Genomic DNA, 12,938 nt, shown 5'->3' on the forward strand with positions numbered 1-12,938 from the left:
TTGTCACTTTGACCACTAAAAATGCATTTTTCATTTAATTTTGCCCCAAAATGTGCTTGTACTGCAACTACATGTCACTCAGTATAATATAGTACTAAACATTTTTAACTTTGTCCCATTGACTCACTATGGAATTGATGGTTGGATTATTGAATCTAACGTAGACCAAGTCAAGTTAACAAGGTATACTTACGGCAAAACAAATTCTCCTGAAGCATCCGATGAAGTAGAAGAATCTAAGGGCGCACCAAATGAATTATTACATATACTCACAACATCATCATCAAAACAATCATCTACAAAATAAATATTATAAATAAAGGTGTGATTAATACTAAATTAATACAGCTCTTCTATATATTCACAACATCTTCTCTCTTCTTATTCAACTCAGATTATTGAATATTTCCCCATTATAAACAATTTATACAACATCTGTTTTAACAACACATTTTAGCTATATTGTTTTTATTTTCAAAACTTAATATTAGGTTAATTATTTAAACCATTTTTTAGTGTTATTAATATGATAGTGCTTCAATTTGTTTTATATTGAGTGGAGACCTGACTTCATGAATTAGCTGACCCAGAAAAATTGAGTCCCCACATTTAATGATTTCACAATAATACTGGTTAGGTATACAGTTCAACTGTCTTACAACTTACCATCAGATATACTGTTGTCAACAGAGGGTGATGATGAACTGATATGAGAACCAATACTAGGTAATGAAGGAAGACGTGGACTGCTATCACCAGTATGGCTAAATGGTTTCAGTATAAATGTTACCATCAGTAAAAAGTAGGTTAAAATAGAAGAAAAGAAACCTTTAACTCTTGATATCTGTAAACACAAAACAATTATTGTTAGATTTGTAACACATTAGTTCATTTAAGTAGCTCTACCATGTGGCAACATGTTAAGCAAGGAACTCTTATGCCAACAGTTGTGTGAACATTTTGTCTTCCTTTGAGTGATAAGAAACGATTTCACAAAAGTTCCTTAGAATCTGTTAAGAATTATGACTTCTATTATGACAACAAGCCCTTGTGGGGTTAATGTAAATGCACAACATTTAATGCAGGCAATTCATTTAGAATTTAATCTTTGATATCAATTGGTGGTGTTTTTTTCTGATATTATACTTAATTTGAACATTCTTTACATAATAATATTTATTATAAATAAATTACATGATACAAAAGATAAATGTACTTACAGCCCTATTTATCATATATTCTCTCATTCTTCTTTTCCAAACCTATAAATTAAGATAGAATGATGAAATAAACAACAAGTAACAATGGATCATTTGAATTTACAAGTCAAAGACGTGAAACAAAAATATAGCATGAACAGATTATCGATGAAATACAAGAAAATCATCAGAATAAAAAATGTGTGAATTTTATGATCTTGCATTGTACAAGCATTCAAGTGAATTTAACATTTGTCAATGTTCCAAAAACAGCAAGTTAAAACGATGTAATCAATAACTGTTGATTAATTATGACTAAATTTAAAATTTAAATTGACTAAAGTTACAAAGATACAAAGATTTTTGGTTATTTAATATAATCTATGATGTCCATAAAAATAAACTCTTTATGCTCTGAAACCATTGAATAAAGGTTGACAAAAGACAGAGTCCTGAAAACAGTTTATAATGTACTTACTTTTCTTACTGAAGGAAACTGTAATAATTGATCTACTGTAGGTCTACTACCAGGACATTTATCTAACATATGATGTATCACATACTTTAAATCAAAACTTTTATCTAAAATAATCAAATGAATTGTTAAGTTCATTAGATTTCATCACCATTAAATGAAATGTCAAACAAGAAATTGTTCTAATTAGAAGTCTGCTTATTTGCACTACTACTGATATACTTGCAGCGATACAATTTACTCCCAAAAAAAATCACTAAATAAATAATGTGAAGACTTGCTGTACAAATCATAGATACCATTTATGCAGAATGTTGCTTATTACTAACCTCTGAGAAACTCTTCTGGCAACTCTCCTCTTCGTAGAATATGCCAACCTTCCCCACCTCTTGGTAGATCTAAATCACTAGCTAGTTCCAACATCGTCATACCCAAACTGAAATCAGTATAAAATTTTTTGGTTAGCAGCCCTCTCAGAGCAACATAAATATTTAGGCAGTGCATTTGTGTGGGAAAAAAGGAAAAAAAACAAACAGAACTTGAATTTATCATATTCACATTAAGGTTAGCAGATTTGTATCCAAATTCATACTAATCATAAATAAAAATATCAAAATATACCATGAATAGAAAGTTAGAGAAAAGTCGATGCAAAAAATGGTGTCCACAGCACACCCTGTACAATAAATGTCTTACCTAAAAATATCCGCTGGTTTTCCAAACTTGCCTTGCATTAATTCAGGTGCTAAATACTTAGGATCACCTTCTTGGGCCTCTGATAAATCTACCTATATAACAAAGTAAGACAGTTATGAAATTCATTGATTCCATTTACAAATTGGTTTGTATCATAACAAGTGAAGATTAACTGTCATGTGATCAAGTCGGGTTGAACTTACCCTTTGAAATTAATTTTTCTATTTTACAAATTTTAAGTTGCTTGGAGCTTAGATTTCTTTTTAATAAAAGCTACATGAAATAAATTAAAATATCATTTACCTTTGTAACATCTAATACTAAACCAAAATCTCCTAATTTACACATTCCATCAAAAGATATAAAGATATTTTCTGGTTTAATGTCCATGTGTATTAAGTCATTATCATGTAGATGTTTAACAGCCTGTAATGACAAACAATTAGAGCCAACTGAAATATTTTCCTTTGGATGCAATTCGTTATCAATAAATACAAGCACCTGCATAACTTAAGGTATAGAAATATCTAAACAGAACCTGAAACATGGTGTTACTCTAACAAACCAAATTTCATGAAAATTGGTTGAAAATTAAAGGAGCTATTGCATTTCAACTAAGATGGAGCTTTAGCATTTTCTAACAAATAACAAGAAATATGAAATCAGTTAAAAACTAAAGGAGATAACATTTTAGGTTACCAAAAGTGACAGACAGGATAACTTGTCATTGCTACCAAAATGGCTTTCATATTCAAAATACTAGCAAAGATGATACAAGTAGAATCAATACTAATTTTTATTAAATTTGATGAATATAGTGGAGGTTAAAAATATCAATACACTGTTTTCAGACTCATTATCTTGAACAGTCATCAATTTTAAACACCTACCATGAGTAAATCAACAAGATAATTCCACAACATTGGTTCACTTAATTCATGATATCCATCAGCTGCTTCATTTAAACTGAAATAGATCATTATGTATCTTAATTAAATGCTCCAACAGTTATATAGTTTTAATTAATTTTCTACTAGTCCCATTCTCCTGACCATATTTTATCCAGTCAAAGCATAACATGTAGATCCTGTTTTTGGATAATTGGAAAATTATCAATCAAATCAAATCATCAAAACACAAAGAAGAGCAATATGGCAGCCTGTTTGGGTTTCACTATCTTACAATTCTTTATCAATATACTGTTCATTGAATACATACACACTTTAGGGACTTGTGGTAGAAAACTTGTTAGATTACAATGGAGAATAAAATAAGAAAAAAAAAAGTAAGAAAATGTATGGTAATCTAATCTTAATCAGATTGGAATTTGTAATAGCTTGGATAACAAGACATTTAAAATAGACAGTGGACAATTCAAATGAAAAAATGAAATGAATGGAGTTTTACGTCCTACTTTTCTGCTAATGTGGGCTAATGAAGACGGGCAACACCATGCAGGGTGCAATGAGGGAAATTTTGCCAGGACAGCAGCATTAGCCTGCTCTTTTTCAATTTCCCACTGTCGAGGGATCTTTAAAATGCACTGCCTGTAGCACAAGGTTTATTGTCCCATCCGCATGAGTACACGCTTTTTTCCAACAGTAGTGAAACATGCAAGACATACTCGAAACATAATGTTACATAAAAGGGAAATCTGGATATATTCAAGGCACCAAAGTTTGAATATTGTAGCAATAATTAAGCTTAGTTACAGGAAACAGACAGACAAATGTAGGAGAATGAGATGTTAACAGTGAGCTTACCTATTTTTACACAATTCTATCTGAATGTAAAGATGTTGTCTTTCTTCCCAAGCTTTATAGAAGTGAACACAATTTTGATGAGGTGGTAGTTTTTCATGTTTGGCAACTTCTTCAAGTTTTCTTCTCCTAAAAAATAATTTCAAACATGAGTGACTTACTCCTTAGTTAATTTTTATCTTAAATGAACAATAGTTGAAAAAAGTTCATATGCGCATCTAAGTTCTTTTGTTGATGCTTATCAAAGCAAGAGATGGTTATATATACAGCATTATAAATATTCAGGTATAATTATTGTTATTTGTTGACATAATCTCCAATGTATCCTACCTGTATCTGACATAAACCAGGATTTTCATAAGAACCTATATTCAAGTACCTGTCAATATCAGTAAACTATTTGTTATTTCAAACTACCAATAAATAACATGGTTTTAAATACATACCTGTCAGACTCTCCTCTGAAACGAACTTGTGTTCTTTTAACTGCATACAGACATCCATCTTCTTTACTTCGTACTTTGAAAACCTGGAAATTGAATGATTGATAAGTAGAAACAAAACCAATCTAAAGAATTTCTGCCATGAGTTATGATACTTATTGATAAAAACCAATAAGTACTAGTAATATCTAGAAGGTGTTAACCATATAAAAATTATCAGTAAAATTTAAAGGAGCACTTTCACTGTCCGTTCGACCAACCATACCTTAGTTTCAGAAACAGGAATTGTTTTAGCTTACATTATCAGTAATAGTGTTCACAGCTCATCGTTGAAATTTGAGCCTTCAAATCCATGTGTATCCATTATTATTCACGTTGGAAAGTTAAAAATTTGACTCGAATTTTAGTGATACTATGCCTTATACTTATGTTCACCATGTAAATCTATTAAGAACTTCTTCTTAGACTATGACTGCAATAGGCATCTTTCTTGTATTACAGAAGTTGGTATATTATATGCAGCTTTGGTTGGATTTACGTTACAGCCTTTTAAAGTTTACAGGTCGTCCGCCTTGATTGTACTTGCTGGCATACAATCCCATCAAATCACTGGATCCCTGATACAAGAGAGGTGGCTAAATTGCAGTTCGTAATAGCTTTACAATGTGAATACGTCTATTACTAATAAATACATCTTCTCACCTCTCCAAAAGAACCAGCACCAAGTTTACTCAAAACAACAAAACACTGCTCAAAATATAAATCTTTGTTGTTTTCATTGTACCTAGTACTTAGAAAAGCTATTTTCTGTTAAGGAAAAAAACAATTCATTGCAATAAATACTCATGTTGGCTAATTATTGGGTTGAAATATCTTTAAACATTACAATGGATTTAAACATACTTGGCTTAAACAAGTCCATGTTAAATTAGTTATATGGAGTGTAGTTATAAGCTTATTCAATGAATGAAAAGATGATCTTTAAACTCTCATAATTTTTTAACTGCCCCCCTCCACTACATAATTATAAATGGCAATTAAAAGGATACAATTTTCTGAACTTCTGAATGAAACTACTTGAGGTTTATGAGATGTTCTATGAGGAAATATTCGGCTTATCGGTGGACAACTTTTAATTGGTGGCCGTGGTGGTGCTGAATCTCTTGGTGTGCCTGCTCTTTGCTGAAATAAGATAATACTATGATATTGGTTTATAGTTCTACTCCATTGACAATGCCTGCCCTAGTGATATGATTCAATCCAAAAGTGATTGTAGGTAAATCAGCAGGTGGTTACTATTTATTGTAGTTACTGAAATTAATTACATTGAACACTGTATAGTTTTGAGTTTAAATCAGAACCAAGGACCGGTAACTCCAGCGGTTTTAATTTAAATTAACTCCAGCTGCAGGGAGATGTCTCTGGCCAAATTGTCCCACATTGCACTGGAACTGAGAGACGAGAGATAGACACCATTCACCAGGGCAATTCAGGATAGTAAAGATGGCTTAAAGTCATGCTTGGTGGAAGATATACCCTGCCTATTTAACCACTACTGTCATAATCACCTAAGAGCCTATGGCCATGATTTCAGTGGGCTACATGAACTTTCACATCAGGAAGTTTAATTTTTTGGGGATGATTGAGTTTAATCTAGATGTTAAAATAAGGTTTAAAATAGAAGGTGATCCAGGTATGGAAATGATATGAAATAAAAAATAGACCATTTACCTTTTTAGTTGAAAAAGTTTGTTTCTCGAGATAAAAATTTGGAGTTGGTCTGGGACAGGAAAACGTCAAGTCATTCTTAAATTTCTTCATTTTGGGAAACCTTATGACTTAGTTGATAAACAGATATGTACATTATATACGAAATATTGTTCAAGAAGCCATAAAATGACAAAAATAACACAAATTATCGCGATTTTCAGCAGATGACAACATCAACAAACATGGCTGCTTTCTACTTCCCGCTCTTTTCCACACCTTTCCCATTATTTGATTGGCTGAGATTTGTTTTGATGGAAATCAGTGATGCGTAAAAAAATCTACCGACAGATTAAAACGAAACGAATATTAAAAGCTTTCGAAAAAGGATAGCTTATACAAAGCTTATCATCACACAAAAAAGAAAATTACTGATATTATCTGAGACGTGTAATTACCATTGGCGAAGAAGAGGCTTTTATTTGAGCCTACTTCCACTATGAATTCAACATATAATTTTTTTATACGTTTTTGCCCCCAAAATATGTTTTAATGCACGGAATTATTTTCAAAATGTTCATGGTAGCGAGAGACAAGGGGGTAGGGGGCTATTTGCAAACTCAGTTTTTGAAAAGAGGCTCAACTATATCGACTCAACAAGTCATTTTTTCAGGAGGGGGCAAATTTCTTTTTAGGTGGGGGGCGGAGAGGGGATGGCTCTAGCCACGGGCCTGCAATCAAAAAAGATTCAATCAAGTCCGAGTGGATCAAATAATTTTATATAATGTTGACATCTAATATTTAAACACAAAACCTACTACATATAAAACTAAATAGAAACATTATATCATTTTCAAAAACTGATGTTTATATCAATACGTTAATAAATAAAACCAATATTCTTACATACAAATAATATATAAACAATAGCCAACAATATCGACGTTATATTTATTATTTTATTATAAATATAGAAAAAACATAGGCTACATATAATATAAAAAAAAATAAATCAAATGATATTGGACGGAAGCATTACTCTTTATTATATGATAAAATTGCTCATATTCTGACAACGTTAAAATTGGAATTCATTCTTCGACAGAAGTGAAGTTGATTCTCTCAACAATTGGTTACCTGCAAATAATAAGAATGAAACTGAGTTACAACTATATAAATAGGTGGCAGAAAAAACGAGTGTCGGTCTAACCATCCAACATTGCAAGGGAAGCAATGACAAAGATAGTGGACCACAGTCATATACGCCCTTCGCGACAAGAGAATGGTAAAAACGAAACATCCATTATAAGTTTCATCAAAATCGGTTGAAAACTAAGAGAGTAATAATAGCATATTCAAGATTTTGGGGCAAGGGCAATAACTCTGCTTCTAACGGTCGAAAATAGCCCAAATTCGAACTTGTCTTCGTTTTATGAATATGTATACACATACTGAATTTCATTTGATTCCATCAAAAAATCTAGTTTTTAGAGCGTTTACGAGCAATTGATGTTGATAGAAGCATTTAGCGTATAGAGGTTAAAGGGCGATTACTTCTCAAAACTGACGTAAGAGGCCTAAATATTGAAAAAGCCTTAAATTTAATCAGAAGTGAACTAAACTTTCTCAAACCTTTAGATTTAGGTCCAATAACATCTATTTTAAGTTTCATCAAAATCGGTTGAAAACTAAGAGAGTAATAGCATATTCAAGATTATGGGGCAAGGGCAATAACTCTGCTTCTAACGGCCGAAAACAGCTCAAATTCGAACTTGATCTTCGTTTTAAGAATATGTATACACATACCGAGTTTCATTTGATTCCATCAAAAAATCTAGCTTTTAGAGCGTTTACAAGCAAATGTTGACGGACGGACAGACCGACGGACAGTTGTTTAAAATTGTAGGATGACCATATTCCACAACACATTGTTAGAGAATTAAAAGTAAGTATAATTTGCTAAAGAAAACTAGAAGTCCTGGTGGTCTCCTATTTTATTTCACATTTTCATAAATATTAGACTCATATGATTGCCAACCACTATTTAAAGATGGGTTCCCTTATTTTTCATTTCCGGAAATGAAAATGCTAATACTTATATGAATAGAAAGTAGAGGTGTTCTAATGACTTGGAAAAATACCAGTTTGTTTCACATGTCCATAATCAATTCATAATTAGATAAATTAGAAGGTAATTACCAGCAGAATTCCAATGAGTGACCGATCAAGAAAGGTCAAAAAGACTATTTTTTTTAGCTTATCCAGGCTATATACATGGACATTTATGAATTTTTAAACTCTTAATGATATGATTAAGAATACATGTCAATTAATTCGAAACACCAATTAATCAAATAGTTTGCTTAATTTGACTTTAGAAAAAATAAGGAAACCTATCTTTAGGCAACAAACCTCCATATTCCATGTGAAATTTTTATTTTCTTGACTCCTTTCTTTGGAACTTCTGAAGTTGTATTTTTCTGGAAAAAAAGTTATATCGGATTAACCTCCCTCTTCACCTTATAGTAAACACATCTCCCAAATCAAAGTTACCATCACAAGGCTAGGCACAGCTGTAAATCAGAGAAAATTAAGTGGTAAAATTAATATCAACGTCCTTGAAATGGATGCGTTACATCTTATAACACTAAAAAAAAAAAAAGTATATAACTAAACTTTTGGCTACCTTAGCTGTTTGTTCCTCTCTTTTCTCTCGTACATTTATGATAATAGATTTAGCTATCTTCAGTTCATCTAATGGCAACTCTTCTATTTTGTTATTGTTTGTGACCTAAATAATTCAAGTAGTATAAAATGAATGATGTCATCAATATGCATGCTAACCTGTCGTGTTTGATTTTCGACAAAACGAATTTAAGGCTTTTCATAAGAAAAAAATCAACATATATTTTAACCGACCTCCAAAATTTCTGTGTTTTGTTCATCAGCAGAAAGTTTGTCGCCAAGTTCAGCCTGAAATTATGCAAAGAAAACGAGTTTATAGTATCTATCTAATATGGTTCTCTGGTTTAGTCACAAATAAAACACTATCTTTTATTTAATATCATTATTCAGATTAACAGGATTAGCACTGTTTTGTTTTGCTTTTTTGACGCTCAAATTATGGATAATGGATCACTTAAGCCTGGAACGCTATGACTACTGGACATATTCTACTCCGGTGATGTGTTTTTTTTTTAAACCAGTAAATTTCGTATTTACCCCGAAAGGCTTTGTAGCATGTGACAAGTTTTGCAGCCTTCTGTAGTCCTACACCCAGACGATTGCGAAGTTTGACCTAAATCAGGTTAAACTTGAAAGAATTCTCTTCTGGGCACATAACTAGCAATACGTATCTTGAAAGCTATACAAATTTCCAACACACATCTGGTTAAGTTTCTGCGAACATTCTTGGATTTCCACGGGCGTTTTTAGCAGCAGTTCAACTACAGGCTGACATAGTTCAGGAAAAATCTGTAGAACACTTTCCCTGGTGGGATCCTGTGCTTCTGCGACAGTTCTTCAGCTGTGAAGCGCAGATAAGTAGATCGGCGAGAAAGTGGCTTGATTAAATCTCTGTTTGGTGGCATCTATGTGGGGCAGCATCTCTGTTCAGCAGCTTCATGTGCAAGTCAACCCACTGTTCACGTTCTTCGGTAGGAGTCTGTTTGCAGGCTGTCCAGTGCTTTAGCTATATTATGTTGCAGATGTACGTGTATTTCTTTGCTTCATTGTGGAAAGCAGCATTTTGAATGAGACCTTTGATTCAATCTGGTCTTCATTCTCTGCATCTTCTAGCAACATGGATGGTCGGTTAGTAGGCTAGAGTAAGCGTTCCACCTTGTTTCGCCAGACAGATCGGAGCTTGATTAATTCATCTTTACTGATGTTAGTTCGCGGGTTGTTAACATAATCCTTGCTAGAAATATATTTTCTGTATTCTGAGTAGGCCTACTGCATCCATATGACACTTTCTTTTGAGTGTTACATTTACACGACTCTGTGGGTATTTCATCTATATAACCCTGCATCCTGAGTTTTTCCATGTGTTTCATCCTTGCTGGATATACTGCATCAAATCTCTAGCTCTTCCATTATATTATGATCTATCATCAAGTCTTGCGTGTTTTATGCCACGTCTTTTGATATCCTGTAGTAAAATAACATCTAGATCAATCTTCTAGTAAATGAACAATACTATCTAGATCAATCTTCTAGTAAATTAACAAAACTATCTAGATCTATCTTCTAGTAACTTAACAATACTATCTAGATCAATCTTCTAGTAAATAAACAATACTATCTAGATCAATCTTCTAGTAAATTAACAATACTATCTAGATCAATCTTCTAGTAAATTAACAATAATATCTAGATCAATCTTCTAGTAAATAAACAATACTATCTAGATCAATCTTCTAGTAAATTAACAATACTATCTAGATCTATCTTCTAGTAAATTAACAATACTATCTAGATCTATCTTCTAGTAAATTAACAATACTATCTAGATCTATCTTCTAGTAAATTAACAATACTATCTAGATCAATCTTCTAGTAAATTAACAATACTATCTAGATCTATCTTCTAGTAAATTAACAATACTATCTAGATCAATCTTTTAGTAAATAAACAATACTATATAGATCTATCTTCTAGTAAATTAACAATACTATCTAGATCAATCTTTTAGTAAATAAACAATACTATCTAGATCTATCTTCTAGTAAATTAACAATACTATCTAGATCTATCTTCTAGTAAATTAACAATAATATCTAGATCAATCTTCTAGTAAATTAACAAAACTATCTAGATCTATCTTCTAGTAAATAAACAATACTATCTAGATCTATCTTCTAGTAAATTAACAATACTATCTAGATCTATCTTCTAGTAAATTACCAATAATATCTAGATCTATCTTCTAGTAAATTACCAATAATATCTAGATCAATCTTCTAGTAAATTACCAATATTAGTATTACCACAAAAAAACAATTGGAGGCTTTAGAGAACCGAAACCAAACATTGATAGCATTGTAGATCTAGCATAAACTGAATAAAAATGGCCAAAATTAGTCATTTTAACCCAGAATATAGCTCTATTAAACTTCTGTAAGTTTGTTATAACTTTGTAAGCAGAAAACTTGGACTGTTTATCTTCTCTGAGTTAGATCTCAATTTTATAAAACATCTCACGGTTGATATAGGCTACAGTTGGTCAAAACAGCTTGTGTTGCGGGATCAGAAGAATTTGATGCTGAAGCAGCATTGGAACACTTTTTTCCTTCTCGGTAGCCTACCATATTCCTTGACACCTTCGCAATATTTCTTAGATTAAATCAATAAGTATGAATTATGGGACTTCCTTAGTCCTTCCGTAGGCATAATAACTAAAATATATATTATGTTCCTTCTAATTGAATCATTCAATTCCTATTGCAAGCAAAAATCAGTAGGCCTATCGCGCCTAAGATAAAGTCCGTGGACATTTGAAGATTATTTCTTAGTACTTTTCCCATGTGATTTAATTGAAGAGAAAAGTAGGGCTTAGCCTAAGCTACATGTCACGCTAAATAATATATAAATGTTGTTGAAAAATATCACACTGTGGTTTAAACTGTTAACGGATTCAAAAACCAGATGACCACTACCGCCTAGGCATATCTCTATTTGTTTACAAGCATACTACCAAGGGATGTTCCATAACTGTCTGAGAGAAAGATAAATTCCATAAATACATACCACTAAATTATTGAGTTCTTCAAATATATCTACTTCCATTTTGTCACATATCTTCCTGTTCCATTCTTCTTGCTCTAATGTTCTCTCTCGTTTTTCTTCAGGTTTTATCTTGACCTTGCTATCTCTTTTAACTAATTGATGTTCCTAAGATAAAAGGAAATACAAAAGAATAGCCTACGTGTCCACAACATAAAGTATAGCCAAGTTGGGCTAATTCTTGTCAAACTTCAAAAGAGACACGGGCTGAAATGTTCAAGTTTTCTGTAGATTTCTAAAAAAAATTGTAGGCTGAATATAACTATCTGATGCTTTATCAATATAAACAACAAGTTTTAAATATGACAATGAATTTTATTTTCATGTTCTTACTTACATAGATGTGAAGAAGCCTTAGAAATATATAGATACCAAACTCATTAATAAAAGCTTCTCTATGACGTTTTTTCGTCCAGTGACCAGGCCTTCGTTCTGATAAAAATGAAACATTTTCATCCATTTGCTACGAAAAACGTTTCGCTGTTAGGGGTCAATTTGCTGATTTGCTAAAATGCTTAATGTAACATTCAAAAATTGCGTCAGGTGTCAAGAAAAAATAGAAAATTTTATTTTGACCTCAAGCCACATATATTTTGATAGATTTTTCACCCAAAAGAGAAATAGATCCTTGCAACAAGAACCTTTTAGTTTTGAATTCAATTCAATATTGATTGCTTAAAACAAAGCTTTTTTATTACCTATATTTGAGGTTTAACAATTTACAGACCTATATACATGTACATGATCAGCAGGCTATCATGTTATAAAGTTGAATTTTAAATCTACGGTTCATGTGAAGACAATCGTTAAAGGGACGGGGGGGGGGGGGGGGGGGGGGGGGGTTTTTTTTTTTCTTTAAAAAAATTTTTTTAC

At 32.0% G+C, this 12,938-nt stretch overlaps 2 protein-coding genes across 2 annotated transcripts in view; both read right to left on the bottom strand.

Moving 5' to 3' along the window:
• Positions 1 to 1,662: 1,662 nt before the first annotated feature.
• On the bottom strand, positions 1,663 to 5,731 carry LOTGIDRAFT_140201 (hypothetical protein; the record flags this gene model as incomplete). The annotated part of the gene is made up of 9 exons (XM_009050134.1): positions 1,663 to 1,781; positions 2,004 to 2,110; positions 2,371 to 2,462; positions 2,674 to 2,796; positions 3,261 to 3,336; positions 4,134 to 4,259; positions 4,577 to 4,659; positions 5,276 to 5,373; positions 5,623 to 5,731. Coding segments are annotated over 9 exons (933 nt in total), but the record flags the coding sequence as incomplete, so codon positions are not given.
• A 1,307-nt stretch (positions 5,732 to 7,038) lies between these two features.
• The window catches only part of LOTGIDRAFT_238421 (hypothetical protein), a gene marked incomplete at its 5' end in the record, with an annotated part of 8,575 nt that continues 2,675 nt past the window's right edge, over positions 7,039 to 12,938 (bottom strand). The window contains 6 exons of the mRNA XM_009050135.1: positions 7,039 to 7,417; positions 8,693 to 8,760; positions 8,967 to 9,071; positions 9,200 to 9,253; positions 12,030 to 12,173; positions 12,403 to 12,497. Coding sequence (XP_009048383.1) covers positions 7,414 to 7,417; positions 8,693 to 8,760; positions 8,967 to 9,071; positions 9,200 to 9,253; positions 12,030 to 12,173; positions 12,403 to 12,497 — 470 coding nt within the window. The 3' untranslated portion in view covers positions 7,039 to 7,413. The remainder of the gene's footprint in view (positions 7,418 to 8,692; positions 8,761 to 8,966; positions 9,072 to 9,199; positions 9,254 to 12,029; positions 12,174 to 12,402; positions 12,498 to 12,938) is intronic.

This window comes from Lottia gigantea (genome assembly GCF_000327385.1).
Source record: "Lottia gigantea unplaced genomic scaffold LOTGIsca_145, whole genome shotgun sequence".
Taxonomy (NCBI): domain Eukaryota; kingdom Metazoa; phylum Mollusca; class Gastropoda; family Lottiidae; genus Lottia; species Lottia gigantea.